Source organism: Cyprinodon tularosa, unplaced genomic scaffold (assembly GCF_016077235.1).
Source record: "Cyprinodon tularosa strain WSP-4 unplaced genomic scaffold, ASM1607723v1 ctg66, whole genome shotgun sequence".
NCBI classification, from domain to species: domain Eukaryota; kingdom Metazoa; phylum Chordata; class Actinopteri; order Cyprinodontiformes; family Cyprinodontidae; genus Cyprinodon; species Cyprinodon tularosa.
The window spans coordinates 3,459,394-3,475,112 of NW_024039407.1; the positions used below are offsets into that span (position 1 = coordinate 3,459,394).

Below are 15,719 nucleotides of genomic sequence, written 5' to 3' on the forward strand. Positions count from 1 at the left end.
TATGATTTTACCTGAAATTGCGTTTGGCTGAATCATCAAAGTCTGCTGACTGGCAGTCCCTCTTACTGCTGTTGACCTCACCCGGTCGCTCCACGCTGGTCCAGTGGATCGGAGCCTTACAGAAGAATAGGCCCATGCCTTTGGGTCGAGCCTGAAGCCGCCATGTGGTCAGGTGGAGGGGGACGGCTAGAGACTGGCCGGGCAGGATGGGAGGCAACACCACCGGCTCTGTCAAAGCAGAGAAACAGTCATGTAGTGAAACAGATTAAATGAAAGACAGAAATAAACAGACGTAAAATAATTGTTCACTGATATTATCTACAGTGGGCTTCAGCTGAGCAGGCATGTGGTATAATGAAGGAGTCTTACTGTCAGGTGCAGACGGACTGTCCAGTCGCACCTCCATCTGAACATCCATGCGATTTTTCACCATCAGAGCCGAGCGAACCGTGATCACCTTCCGGGCGCTGCCCTCCATAGTGATGGCAAAGACCACCCTGACAGGAGGGAGTGCAGAGAACTGGGGGGGGGGCATAAGAGATTCCATTCAATTTTCAATTCAGTTTATCTATATAGTTATATGTATGTATACTCATTGACTCGACAGCATCCCTGACACATAATGAACACTAGGGCTGCAACAACGAATCGATAAAATCGATAAAAATCGACTTTTAAAAGCGTTGGCAACGAATTTCAGCATCGATTAGTTGTGTCGCGCGATTAATGCGTCATCCGCCGCGCCGTCATCACTGCCTCTTGACTGAAAGAGGAAGAAAAAAAAGTATGGTAGAGCGAGTCAGCGCCGCAGGTGCAGTGTTGCCAACTCAGCGACTTTTCAGACCCCTCCAGCGACTATTTTTCAAAAAAGCGACTAGCGACAAATCTGGCGACTTTTTTCGGTGTCACTGGCGGCTTTTAGAGACTCTTACGTGAAAGCATGTATCGTTCCTACTCTGCCGTTGGGCGCCTCCCCCACCCCAAACGGCGTTTTCCCGCAGGAGTCCCTCTCAGCGCTGCAGTCAGAGCCTCAGCGTCCAGACTGCAAATGAAGCGCGCATGCACCGGGATTGACAGCGCAAATTGATCACAATAATTAAAATAGCCTGCGCTTTGTAAAGCGAAAAAAGTGATAACATGCAACTTTTTTCAAAAGAAATTAACATGGCACGGAAGCACCATGTTTGTTTGGTTTTAAAGTGGGGAAACGTTACGTTAGTTTCTCAGGTTGCTCATCTGATGCTTTTCTTACCTTGTTAGTAGGTTACAGACAGTGATAAGGTTGGCTACTTATTTTACTTTTAATTTCATTTGAATTAGCTTAAGCAGCGTTTATATTTACTTTATAAATAAATTAACTTGCAAATTATGAGGGCAAGGCTTTTAAAGTTTAAATCTTCTGGCAAAGATAAAGTAAAGAAGATCCTGCAATTTATGGAAGTAAAGCAGAATAAAATCCAGCAAGATCAGTAATATGTCAATTAATTATATGCCACATTCCCATGTAAATATCTGTCTTTGGAGGATGTGTTTTTTAGCCCTAGTTCTCTCATTTTTATTCCAAATACAATTTATAATTTGAATCACAGGGCTATTTTTATCTCTATGGTTCAGTATTTTCTCAAGTAGCAACTTTAACTGCTGTACTTTCCTGTCTTAAAAGGCAGAATTCTTCTAGTCTAAAAAAACTCATTTGTTGAAATGGGGGGGGGGGGGGGGGCTATTTTTTTAACCCCTTAGGGGCTTTAAAAACAAAAATGTCTTTTTTTGCGCTTTATGAAACAAAGTAGCCTATATTTTGTGGATGTACAGCTACATTTCTCATGTGAGTTTGCGTAGTTTTAACACAAACATTTATTTTTCATATTGCACCAGTACAGTTAATGAGCAACCTGTACTTGTGTGCTTGTTTGTTCTGTCTAAAATGTTTATTTTGGAATAAAGAGGTTAATATAAAAAATATTTTTTGTCCGATTCATCGATTAATCGAAAAAATAATCTTTCGATTCATCGATTTTTAAAATAATCGTTAGTTGCAGCCCTAATGAACACCAACAAAATTGATGGGGATTCAATCAGCTGATAGGGGGAAAAAATCCACGATGTCTTCCTTTCTTAAACCCAAACATGGTTCATGGCAGGTTTTATAGCTGCAGGCCCTTTTACACTCAAACCTAAAATATTTTCTTGAGTTTTCAGAAAATTCTTTCACTACAAAAATGCACCTTGATGGGTTTTGTAGTTTCTAAATTCTCGAAAACAAGAAATAACATGATACTCCAGTTTAACATTCATCAGCAGAGTAAAACGTGTTGAAGCTTTGTAATATTTTCAGACCCATCTCCAAAACCATTCCTCTATATTTCCTGCCATAAACTCCCAAAACCAAAATTATCTGCACGTTGAAAAATGATTCAAGTTTTATTGTCCTAAATCAAATTTAAAGGATCGTGATTTTAACTTTTTATAAAAAACGATATTTGAAAAAAAAAAAAATCATTTCTAAAAAAGACTGAAATAAAGTGTAAAAGTCTAACTTAAACAACCCTTTGAATTGTTATGAAAGTAAAAGCTTAAAATTGATAAGAGCTTATTTTATTTCATTCTAGACAAAAAAGAAAAAGGTATCAAAAACAGTCGGTACTGTCCTCTAAGTTTTAAATTAAAAGATCGGAAAATGTATTATTAGAGATATATAAAAAGGAAATCTGAGATTTATTAAACAATGTAATATTTTTCATATAGATTTGATACATTTAAAGACATTAGCTAAATTTCATCCAAAAAGGTTCCGATTATAATTTTTTCCTACCTAAACTCATTGATTTTATTTTATTTGGAAACAGCTGTAGAGACGCTTGGTGATCTAAAGGTATTTGATCTGATTTAGCAGATATCATACATCCTAATCCAGTCCTTTTCCCAAGGATGTTTTTGTGTCAGGGTACGTACATAAACGTGAGGGTGGATGATGTTGGTCCTGCTGACTGGGCTGCCAACCTGTGAGACAGAGGAAGAACACAGGGGGTAATAAAAAATAACATGACCAACATGGCCGAAGGTCCCAGAGATGCAATTCTTTCTCACAGTGTTTGACGAATTATTTCGGTCTGGAGCAGCATATCTGAAGAAGACTCCCACTTTGTCCACAGACACCGGCTTGACTTGTTCCCAGCCACAAACCCGAACCAGCAGCTGGTGGAGCTTCAGCTCATGAGTGTGTCTGCAGGAGAGGGGGCAGCAAGGTCAGAGATGCAAACGCCAAGTACAACAGAGCGCAAAAACTTTTAATGACTGCCATTAAATATACTTATGTGGTAATATCTGATATTTATGTAGAGAGTTTAATCATTTGTCTTTAGGACAGACCCAACATGGACATGAACTGCCTTGTCTATTGCTGGAAAAGTAAGGCTGGTACAGCCGAAACGTCACTTTAATCATTTAAATCCATGAGCTCTAATGAACAGGTGCTGTGGGTCAGGGACAGAGTGACGTACCGATGGCGAAGCTTCTCACGGGCCTCAAACTCAAAGGGGATCTCCTCCCCGGGCAGCACCTCTCTCCACTGGCTGACGTTATGAGTATCATCCGTTCCTGAGCTTTGGATATCAGCGATGGAGTCCGCGCTGCTGCTGTGTGACAGCGCCACCCTATGGTGATTGAATGCAGAATCACTTCATCACTGAATGCATGGAAGATTAAGACCAAAATTATTTCTCATTTATTTCATTTGACATAAGATTCTTGCATGTTTCCATTTGATGGTTTATCTTTGATAATAATTGAGTCTTAAAGGTTGGAGAGTCTCTTTGCAATTACCCTAATGTTTAGCTCCTTCCCTGGTTTCAATATCAGATTCAAGTCAGGACATAAAACCACATAAAATACATCCACTCTGAATACATATGTTGGCATGAATTGGGAAATAAATTATTTAGTAAGGGTTATAAATAATTCAGGTTTCGGACAGACACACATGGATGGACAACAGGATGAAGGCTGCAGTTAGACCTACCTTGTGGGAGTTGTGGTCAAAGTTGCAAACCACATGGTGCACCCTGTGTGGTTGCGCAGGGCATATGGAACAAATGGTTGCCTCCTTTTGGAAATCTTCACATCTTTAGAAGAAAATAGAAAGTTTAGTTAGAAGGGACACTTTCGGTGCCCTTTAATATGTGCTGTTTGGTTTCTGCCCTCAACTGCTTTGCCTGCCCAATAATCAAATAATACCGAATTCATCTATTCTTTTTTTACTTACAGAATCTAAAAAGGAGAGGCAACAAAGTTAATTAGATATAATAACTGTTATTACCAAAAAATATCAATAGAGGCCAAAGAACTATGATACTGAGTGAATGTGCTTATCAAGTCCAAATCATTCAAAGTGAACTGGATCATAAAAAGAACTTTGTGTTACGTAAAGCCCCCCACTCTTTAAAACCCCTCCCCTGGCTCCCCATTCCACTCTGGACTGAATGCAATCTTTCCTAATTTGTCTATCAATGCAACGCTCTGCACCATCTTTAAAACCTGCTCACTGCTCAGACATCAGCTCTAATGAACCTCGTATGTATGATACCACCCGTATTTGTGAAGGTTCTCAGTCATCCAGGTCACAGTCAACAGCCAATAGAGAAGGTGATCACCTGATTAAAAAGCACTTTTAAGAACAATACCCAGAAGATTCACCTCTCACCCGCCCTCGCCTTAAAGGAATAGTTCACCCAAAACATGATTAGCCTTCATTTTCTACTCACCCCCATGCTGAACAACACTCTGGAGTACTTTTTTGATATCTTAAATGCATCTGGAGATCTGGGAGGCTTCTTGCTGTCTGCTGACATTCAAATAATGGAGGTCTATGGTGCCCGAGACAGAAAGGTCCATAGAAGTCCACAAAAAACGTGTCAATATTCCTCCATACTGCTCGTCCAATGTATTCCAAGTGTCCTGAGTGGGTAGCATCCAGAATTTACTCGAAACGAAGTGATTTAGAATGTTTTTAGAGCATAAACAGTAGTGTATAGGATTTCCTAAAAGCGCGCACATGCGCGCTCACGACGCTACGGAAGCCGGCAGACCAAACCAGCGCATTCAGCTCGGCAAAGAACTCATGCTCTTCCTCAACACTGAAGTCCTCAGACATTTTTCTTTCGTTGTTTCTTTCTTTGCACAGGTAAACAGCACATTTCTTCTTCTACGCTTGCATTATTGGCAGAGCAGACGCTGAATGCGCACTTTCATCTGGTTTTGTCTGCCGGCTTCCGTAGCGTCGTGAACGCGCATGTGCGCGCTTTCAGGAAATCCTATACATTACTGTTTATGCTCTAAAACATTCTAAATGACTTAGTTTCGAGTAAATTCTGGATGCTACCCACTCAGGACACTTGGAATACATTGGACGAGCAGTATGGAGGAATATTGACACGTTTTTTGTGGACTTTTATGGACCTTTCTGTCTCGGGCGCCATAGACCTCCATTATTTGAATGTCAGCAGACAGCAAGAAGCCTCCCAGATCTCCAGATGCATTTGAGATATCAAAAAAGTACTCCAGAGTGTTGTTCAGCATGGGGGTGAGTAGAAAATGAAGGCTAATCATGTTTTGGGTGTACTATTCCTTTAAGGCTGATTTATACTTCGAAACCAGGTCGACTGCGTAGGTGTCGCAGTGCACGCAAAGACGTCCCCGCCCCCTCCGCAGAGACTCTGCTGCACCTCTCCCAAATCGTAGGTGACCGCAGACAGGAGGCTTCTGATTGGTCAAATCTACATCCGCTTGCCGGCTTGTTTTGTTTGTATGACCGCAATTGCGAAAAACAACTCTTGAAGTTGGACCAGCTAGAAAGGCGAGGTGCGCCAGAACAATTTTTTCCACCTGGATACCCGCTCTTGTCGCCCTCATGTCCCTCTGTTGTCGGACAGACTTGTCCCCACTTAGTCACCGCCTCGCCTGCATGTAGACCCAGAGCTAGTTCATGATTGTACCTCTTGCGTTGTGGCGTGGAATATAACATAGCGCAAACCACGCTTCAAAATTAAGCATAAATTAAAAACGTCTGCGTCAAGCTCACTGTGACACACTGCTGCAGCCCTCCAGCCCTTTAGTCACACTTCAATGAGGCATGTGACCAAACCACTCTCATGACGGAGTTAACGACCCATCAGAACCCTATAACGACCATAAACACCCCTTTATGTGACCTCATTGGCCAATCCAGTGGGAGGGATCAGAGCCACATTTTGTCTATCCAATTTCTTTTTTAGACCTACAATATATTAATCTCAGTGCTCCCCACCTATACTCTTGGATGAGAGGCACATCCAGTTGCCTAAACTGAACTTAAAAAAAAAATTGAGAGAGGGTTTAAGATTACAACTGTCTTTAGTTGTATGTCTATTTTCCAATTGTTGTGTGTTTTAACCCATTAGAATAAAAAGGTAGGTATAGAGCTCAGCAATATTGGAAAGGAGTGAGCTAGTATTAAACCACAGAGGAGGAGCTATGCGACGTAGGGCAACTTGGCTGCAGAGGGGGGCAGCCTCCAATGTGAAACAAAGTTAAAACTCAAGACTATTTACTGTGTGAGAGCTTAGAATTTTGAAAAGTTGTGGCCTCATTTAATAAATGTCAACATAACCATACTGCGCACTCTGGTTAACTGACATAAAAAGAGGAAAGAAAGATCATCTAGTTATTTCCACTTTAATAGCTCAGTATAAAAAACAGTTTTTAATCAATCTTAGGTAGGTGGGAGCATTAGGGGTTTAGATTGGGAAAACTGTGGTACGTAAAACCTAAAAGTAAATAAAGAATCTTAAATCCCTTCCTGCAGAACAAGTGGCTTCTGTCTGCTGAACTCTACAGCTGCTCTGCTCTCAGGCATGCTCAAGGTGAGTGTGCAGTGCTCAGGTCTGAGCAGTACCTCTGGAGTGTATCTGCTGCTCGAGGTACGTCAAGCTGGCTGTGCTCCTAGTTCTAAGGTGAGCAAGAGGTGCACCTGACAGCAAAGAAAGACAGTTACAAGCACACAGACAAAGAGAGAGGCAGAAGAAACACACAGAAGGCTTAGAGTTTTACTATGGAGTGACTTTTGTTCCATTATTGTTGTAAGCATAGAGCACATTTTGTAAATGGAAATAAAAAAAATTGTAAATTGAAAAAAACAAAAACAAAACAACAACAAAAAAAGTGCAATCAAGCAAATGCCAGCAAAAATAATGTAACAAAATTCACTCCATACTTCAGAAGTACTTAGCTGTATTCCTTTATAACCTTAAAGCAACACTTTATAACTTTTAGGGCGTTTCTCAATTCACGAGAATGCGAGTACGTACTCGCGTTCTCGTCAAGTCCGTTCTTGGCGAGAACGCAGGAAGATCGGACTTGAAGAGAACGCGAGCATGCAAGCACGTATGTGTATTGGAGCAGAAGCGTACTCGTGATGTCATCACATGCAACGTTGTTTAGCATTTCTTTAACAGTCAAAACTATTTATTCCCTATTGAAAACAATATTTTTAATTTCTAAAGCTTAAAAAACATTTTAAAAAATTACCGAACCGCAAAAAACCGCCATCAGAACGAGCGGTAGTTCACACATAACTAGACCGAGAGAAGTGCACTAGAGACGGGGTAAATTTAGCCCTGGCTGCGGTTACCCTCGGAGGTCTGCTGGTCACTCTGGTCCGCTCAACGTCGGACTTTTTTTTTTAAATTTCGCACTAACTCTGTAAACAGACCACACAGGGAGGCTTAAATGTATAATGTTATCGCCTCAAACGATATTTAAAACGTACTTTTGAAGAACAACAGCAGCAGAAAAGGGAATGTTTAACTTAACACTGTGAGTGCTGTCTCGAATCAAGCTGTGGCCGCGGGGCATTCTGGGGAAGCGGTCAGTCTGAAGAACGCACAAGTCTGCTCTGATGCATGCTCGATAAAGAGGGCGGGGTGAGAACAACATCCGGGGATTTAATGCGTTCTCAATCTGGCGTTCTCGAGAATTGGAACGGTACTCGGGCTGAGGCTGATGACGTGTCATGAGTACACGAGCACACGAGAACGCTCAAGAACGCATATTGAGAAACGCCCTTAGTAACCAAGGCCGCTGGCAACAACTCACTGTTGCAGAATTTAACAGTCTTTGAAACAGCAGATTAAGAGGTCATGGAGTTACTTTTAAGGACACAGCCCTCAAGATTATATCCTACCTACATCGAAGAACCAAAAATATGCTTGATCAAAATCAGTTTGTTGTCTATCCACTTTTAGCATAGTTAGCTCTCGATGTTAAGGGGAGCTGGGACTAATGTAAAGCGGTGCTCTGTGTCAAATGACTCATCCAGTAGCAATTCGACCCTCCAGGTTACACAGCTGACTTTTTGAGAAGAGTAGCCTTCATGGTGGATTGATATGTGCTGTATACTGACCTAAACATAATTAATATATTTTAAGTTAAGCTATCGTTTGGGTCAAAATTTACATAATGTATCCTTAAAAAATATAAACTATATTGCCAAATGTACCGGGTCACACCACCAGATAAATGAGTGACTGTTCCAATCAATTCCATGGTTGCATGTGAAGAAAAACATGACTAACCTACGGAATCCTGAACTCAACCTCATAGATAGGATTTGGTTTTGTGCTGGTCTGACAGCAAAATAATACTTAATAATTGAACTTTATTGATCTCACACTGGAGAAATTCACCTTTGCATTTAACCAATTCCCTTGGGTAGCAGTGGGCTGCCATTGCGTGGCGCCCAGGGAGCAGTATGGGGTTAAAGGTTTTGCCCAGGGACCCAGAGTGCAGGGAATCGAACCGGATACTTGCAACCTTCTCAGAGAACAAGCGCACTGCTCTAATCCACTAGGCCAACACTCCTCCTGAGGATCAAGTATGCTCCCGAAGCACGTCGGACCTTAATGTGTACAAGCATAAAAAATAAAGTAGCAGGGCTTTTTTGAAACTTCTATCGCATATCGTCTGAATGTAGCATTAGAGGGTCTATGGAGCAGGGGTTGGTCGTGAAGCTGGCTGCTCAATGCTGATTGGCAAACACACTTAAGGATTTCTGACTGAGGGTGACCAGACAGCGATGAGGTTTTCCTCATGAGTCGAGAGGGAAAAGTAATCATACAGTCAGAACAGGTATCTTGTGCTGAACTCTTGACGTGTTTTCTGGAGTTAAAGGTATACTATGCAACCGGTGTTGATTTTCCAGCGAGGCTCCCCCCAGAGGGCAAAGTAAAAGTACACAGTCGTAAATATGCTCAGCTGTTCTCCTGGTTTCTCCGTCAAGCCAGGCGCGGTTGTTTTGAGCTTAGCAGACAGGCGAACACAACGAATCACCTTGTCTACTGCGGTAGAGAGCCCTTTTCCTCTTTCTTGCCTGCTCCTACATGGGCTTTCCCTGTTTTCTCGCTGGTTCCGCCATGATAACTGCACAAATATCGCCACTGCGCTAGCAACGAGCATGCCTTTCACTGGGGGCGTGTAGCAGTTCTCGCCGTAAATCAAGACCGACTCTCTGAGCCTGTGGGTGTGGACCGAGGACTCCTGCAATTGCAAGTCCGGTATTTCCTCTGAAATGACTAATTTAATCATCCAAAACGTTATGGAACACATTAATTAACTGAAAAATGTTGCATTGTATGCCTTTAAGTATTTCAGAGCGCTTCACAACAACTATTTTTACCCATTGTTGTGATGTGTTTTATGTGTTTCAACATTAATTAATGCAATAGGTGAGGTTTGGATTGAATTAACACGATTGAGCATCATCTGTATCACAGCCTGGAAAAGTTCTACACTATTTCATGTTTTAGTTCACTGCTTTAAAGTATTTTAGAGGTAAACAACTACTTTTTACAGAGCAGTAAATGGTTAGTGTGCGAGTTAAAAAGTCAGAAGCGAGATAAGTGCTACATATCTAAGAATGTCTCAACTCATCTCTGTAGTGTATAAGGCTTTAGGCATAGTAGCATACAGAAAAACACTGCTGAGAAGAAATGGTTGGGGACAGATGGCTGCTATTAAATGTATGAATCTTCAGAAGTATGAACAGCAGAATGTTTCTCTGAAAACCAGAAAATGTTGTTATTTTAAGGGAAACTTTCCATTTAGGATACTGAGACAGAACAGCTAATTCTATTTACTCACTCTGTCCAAAGCCGGGTGGGTCAACTGAGGAACCTAACCAGGGCAGAGGAGGTGATGATGCAGGAGTCTGTCTGTCCGCCTTGCAGTAATCAGCCATCCAGGATGTCTTGGTTGTGTTGTATTGATCTGCAGGGGTCAGAGCGAGAGGATTTCTCAATCAAGGTACAAAGGCTCCTGCAAACACTTTCAAATTGATCATGACCTGATAAAGACTCACCGAGCAGAACTGAGGTGATGTTGACATCGAGCCTCTGCTTTGCTCGAACGCCGATCTTCAGACGTGGAGGGTGAAGGCGACCAGCTGCCTGTTGCTGCCATGACAGGAAGCAAGGCCAGGGCTCGATGAAAGGCTCCCAGCCTTAAAACATACAATGAGAAAAACAGAATCTCTAAAAAAATCCAAATACATTTTGCTTCTGATTCCAACATTGTGTGGAAGGTTGTTACAACCTGGACAAGGTGTAGTGAAACACAAACCTTAGTTCAGTGAGAGTAAGTCATTACAGCCAAAGTAACTATGCCAATACTTTTTATGGTCTTAAGTGTCAAAGAATTTGGAAAATGTTCTTGTTTTTGTAATTTTAAATAAGAATAGTGGTAGAAAAAAGGGTGGTCCTCTATGCTGCTAAAAAACATCAGTGCTCCAACTAGAGATTGCGAGCCAACAGAACTGACAAAGACTCCTGGATAGGTGTTGAAATGGCTTCAAAAAAAGCACAAAAAAAAAAACGAGCGAAGGTCCGGTTGCCTTCCAATTTAAGCCTGTTTGTGGCTTCGTTAAATTGCAGCTTCAGACTGAAGTTTATAAAGTTTTTTTTTTCCCTGCACATAATGAGAATGTCACAGAAACATTTAGCCTTCAGTAGCACTTTTCTGTAGAAACGCTGTCACTGAATCAGTGGCTCTGCGCTGTGTTCCTGCTGAAGTTACACATAGTCGCTGCGTGCCCCACGTGCGTTTACACCAGGATAAACTGTTGCACTAGTTATTTAATAACAATATTCCCAACACTGATAATAGTTAATAAAGCCAAATGACACACAGTGAAATTAGACGTAACTCTAGGATGTTAGGATTTTATTTATTGATATCAGATGTTAAATGTGCACCACTTGGAGCTGCAATCTGAAATCTGTTGATCTGTCTCAATTAAAAAGCAAATATTCAAATTTAAATATATGTGCAGCTGCAGACTATCTTAGTGAAGATTGTTTTTGGTGTTGCGCCGACGCCATTTTTTGGCACCGATGCCGATACCTGGCTGTACAGCATTGGTACCGATACCATCTGTTTGAAATTGGTATGCGTGTCTGTTTATATATGAAGAACTGCATACTACTTGGATGTAAAATAATTTCCATCATTGTCAAGCTGCTGCCTACCTTTGTGAAGCAGGAAAAAGACTAAAACAAAGTGGATCCATTAGAACTTTTTACTGCCTACCAGGAATGGGTGACAATAGTTGAATAAACTTTGGCTCTCAAAATGGTATCGGAGCCCTATTTGTTGGTACTCGCCAATACCGATACCACCATTTTACTGCTGAAATGAGGCCCCGCTTGATACTGGTATTGGTATCGGTGCAACACTAATTATTTTATTATTGATATGGTATCCAGGGAAATTGAAGGAATGCACATTGTTGTGTTTATTTGTGTTTAAATTTGTATTTTTTTCCTGCCCCCCCAAGCATCTTCTTCAAAATCTAATATTCTGCTGCCAAGGAAATGTCAACCAACAGTTCTGAAAGTGAAAGAAAGAAAACGGACTTTGTGCTGCAGCAGTAATGTTTGAGTGACAGTCTGACGAACTGTCATTACATCATAGCATGAAGTTGACAGTCCATGCTGCCGTGGAAACAAGCCCTTAGTGTGGAGATATAGCAAATAAATAATTAAAATCACAGCTTGGGCCATGAATATGGAGGCCATTAATGAAGACACTCATCAAATTACATAAATTGTTCTTAATGTTTTTAATTCAAAATATCAATAATCTGTTTTTAAAACATTAAGAACCGATCAGTTGGCATTTTCATTAAAAGTTTTTAATATACCATCCTAAGTTGTGACTATGGTTGGAAAGTAAACATTAATCTGTAATTTGGTCCAATATGTTTTACAAGATTAGTCGTTTTAATATCGACTGTTCCACACATGCTGGCGATTACCTGACAACTCCCTGTTGTAGTAGTCTCCGGATAGAGTGAAGCTGGCGTTTCCTTCCTGGGTGGAGCCGATTCGCTGCAGCACATTTAGTCCTGCAATCAAAAACAAGCTGTTTACATACAACCCGGTCACAGTTGATGTGTTTTATTATTAAGCTGAGTCAAGGATGGTAACAAAAGAACATCCAGAAGAAAACCTAAAGATCTGCAGGCCTAACTTTCCTCAGATAAGGTCAGAGTTCATGACAGACTGTCTTGAGAAGAATCTGTAGCTGTGCCTGCTGTCGGGGAGACTTACTGGAGAAGGTGAGCTCAGCCAGCGGGATGTCACAATCCAGGCAGTCGTCGATCAGACAGATGCAGACGCTGTCAGCTTTTACTTCTACTCCAGACAAAGGACAAGAGTGGCTGCTGGAGCCGGAGTCTGCTCTGCCTCTGGGATGTCCCGCCATGTTCTCTGAGTTTTCCAGCAACCAGGTGACAGCCTGGTCCAGCTGACCTACAAGACACCAGGGGTAAAGGAGTCATGTTGTGTTTTCTCCAATGATGCTGAGAAACTATTCATTAGGAAGAGATGCCATCAGGGTTTTCTGGTAGATAACTCTTATTACTGAATCTCTTCTGCATTTCAGGCAACTATGACACTATGAATGAAATATCACAAAAAATATTAGAATAATTTATTTATCTACACAATGTTTAGTGTTAGTAATGTATCTAAACTTCCAATCTGTTTTTTTCAATTAATGTTCTAAGTTATTTGTTTTCATTTTTATGCTCTTACGACTAGAGACAAACCAGAGGCTACATCTGCTGCAGTGCATATCTACTCTAACTAGACCAGTCTTCTGGACCCAGATAGAAAAACTTACCTTTACACTGTTTAAGGGCTTTTGTGCAGTCTTCTTTTTTAAAGCCAAGGTTTTGTAAATGGCTAAGCTGGATTTCTAAAAAAAAAAAAAAAAATAGGAAGAGAGGAAAAAAATACAGTGAATGCATATTAATTTTAGAAAAAGCTGTAAAGACATTCAAGATTAAAGATTAATTTCTCAGTCTTTGGGTCGAATCTGTCCGTACTGTACTTTAAAAACAACTAGACAAGATAAAGCTAACAATTTTGTGCATCTAACAGTTCATATATTGTTTTTGGCAGCGAGAGAGAAAAAAAGTTACGTGACCAACGGGAGCGAAAAGTAGTGATCATCTGTCCGAACCATCTTTGGTTACAGCCGGGAGCATCAGAGAAGTCAAACCTGAACTCTACATTAAGCCGGGCATATACTGTATGATTTTTTGCCCTTTTCGGGCCGATTCTCCAGTTGTGCTGGAATTTTTTTTTAGATCGAGCAAACTTTCAGCCTGATCATGTGTCCTGCGTCGTGTAGTATACGGGGGGAAGGAGGGGCGATTAGCCTCTCATGACCACTAGAGACTGACATGTTTTCGGGAATCCCAGGGGTCATTCCCGTGGGATTCCCGTGGGATGGGAGTCAGAATTAGTAACGATCATGTGATTGGGACGGTACAGGATTAAACATTAACGGGAGCAGACGGGAGCGGGAGCAAACCAATAATAACTAAAAAAAAAACTAGGATCGATACCAAAGAATAAAATAAAATAGAAAGAAAAAAAATCCAGTACTGGTGCCGCCATTTTGTAGTTTTTCTCCTTAAAGCCTACACTATAATGCGAGTCAAAAAAACGACACGACCCAAAAACCAACAGTGCTTCCGCTCTGAGTTTTTCACCCGCTCTCAAAAACAACAATGGAGGGACCAACAGTAACTACAGTTAGAAACAGGAAGTTAACTGACCGTTCATAGAAATTCAGATTCAATGTATTGGCAGAAATCTTATTGAAGACAACAAGAATGGGAGTGGTGCAGGAGTGGGAGTCATTCTGAATGGGAGCGGGATGGGATTTGGAGTAATTTCACCAGGAGTGGGACGGGACAGGATTTAGATTTCTACTCTGGCCCGGGATCGGGACGGGACACACGTTTTTTCTGTGGGAGTGGGACGGGACAGGAGTGAAAATCCACTCCCGTGTCAGTCTCTCATGACCACCTCCCGATCAGGAACTGTAAGGACGGGAGAAAATCAAACATGTTTGAAATTCAGTCAGCCGTTGTGAGGTGTTGGTGGATAAATCCTTCTCCTGAAGCAGAGCAACAAGCCGAATTACCAGAACCTTTACTACTGCGCATGTGCAAACAAGGGAGTTCTTCTTCCATAATGACGAGTCTGACCAGCACCATCTTTTGGCACTGAGTCCAACGTATGGTTGTTGTGCAGAGTGGGCAGGTAGAGTGCATGAGTGCGTCGGGTCACACAGTGTGACAACATGCATCGTCAGTTGTAAACTTTTTAAAACCTGCTGTTTCATCGTACAGTTTAAGTTGTAGCTCTGGGAAAGATTGGAAATATTGCACAGTGTATGCCTGGCTTTAGACACAACATAATATGTACGTATGCAATGATGTGATGTGATGTAATTTTGATGCCTATCTTGGCCAGGTCTCCCTTGCAAAAGAGATTTTTAATCTTAATGGGTATTACCTGGTTAAATAAAGGATAAAAAAATAACAATAAAATAAAAAAATAAAAAATATAAATTGGGGAAAAAATGGAATAAACTTCTAAACACTCAGATTAAGAAAAAAAGTTTGGATCTACCAATGAGACTTTGAGTCTTCTGCCTGATACCATCTTTGGGTGGAAGGGTTGCATCAGTTGAATCAGAAGCAGCAGAAGGGGCTTTGGCAGCAGAGATGGACTTGGCGATAGATAAGAACAGCTGGATGTCATTATAGGAGAGACGAATGTCCAGAGCAGGAAACTGTATCTGTAAAGAATCATAAGGTTTAGACAGACATCCTTAAACAAGCCTTAAACATCAAAACTGAGTCAGCACATCATCAACAAGAGGCTGCAGCTGTCAGGGAACAAAGCACTGACCTCCAGCAGCGGTGGGATGTCCTCAACATTAAAGGCATCCAGGAGACCCGAACTGCTTTGATATGTGGGACTGCCACACAGCTCCACCTGCACATTGACAGGGTCAATGATGGACAAGGCCGTCTCCTGCTCACTGCCTAGCCGACACGAGAACACCTGAAGGGGAAATATTGGAGTTGATTGAAAATTGGTATTAAGTCCTACAGTAGCGTGCAAGGGGCTGAAGTCACTGAGGAGAAACATTACCTCTATTCCTGCCAGACTTCCAGAGAAGGGCCGATCTGCCAAACGGGGCTTGTATGTGAGGACTGTGGTGCCTTTTAGAACTATAGCATTGGTGTCAAGACAGGACAGGTCCTCCACCACCACAAACTCTGTGCCTGGACAAAAAAAATTAATGTTTCAAAAGGCAACCTAAAGATC

General features: G+C 41.5%; 1 protein-coding gene across 1 annotated transcript in view; it reads right to left on the minus strand.

Annotated features, from left to right (window-relative positions):
• The window catches only part of vps13d (vacuolar protein sorting 13 homolog D), a 64,203-nt gene that overhangs the window by 19,315 nt on the left and 29,169 nt on the right, over nucleotides 1-15,719 (minus strand). Inside the window, exons 32-46 of the mRNA XM_038309231.1 lie at nucleotides 15,543-15,676; nucleotides 15,297-15,452; nucleotides 15,015-15,183; nucleotides 13,210-13,284; nucleotides 12,636-12,836; nucleotides 12,341-12,430; nucleotides 10,388-10,528; nucleotides 10,171-10,296; nucleotides 6,929-7,003; nucleotides 4,019-4,121; nucleotides 3,501-3,653; nucleotides 3,088-3,223; nucleotides 2,953-3,000; nucleotides 370-520; nucleotides 12-228 (exon numbers count right to left, since the gene is read on the minus strand). Of these exons, the coding sequence (XP_038165159.1) occupies nucleotides 12-228; nucleotides 370-520; nucleotides 2,953-3,000; nucleotides 3,088-3,223; nucleotides 3,501-3,653; nucleotides 4,019-4,121; nucleotides 6,929-7,003; nucleotides 10,171-10,296; nucleotides 10,388-10,528; nucleotides 12,341-12,430; nucleotides 12,636-12,836; nucleotides 13,210-13,284; nucleotides 15,015-15,183; nucleotides 15,297-15,452; nucleotides 15,543-15,676 (1,975 nt within the window). The remainder of the gene's footprint in view (nucleotides 1-11; nucleotides 229-369; nucleotides 521-2,952; nucleotides 3,001-3,087; nucleotides 3,224-3,500; nucleotides 3,654-4,018; nucleotides 4,122-6,928; nucleotides 7,004-10,170; nucleotides 10,297-10,387; nucleotides 10,529-12,340; nucleotides 12,431-12,635; nucleotides 12,837-13,209; nucleotides 13,285-15,014; nucleotides 15,184-15,296; nucleotides 15,453-15,542; nucleotides 15,677-15,719) is intronic.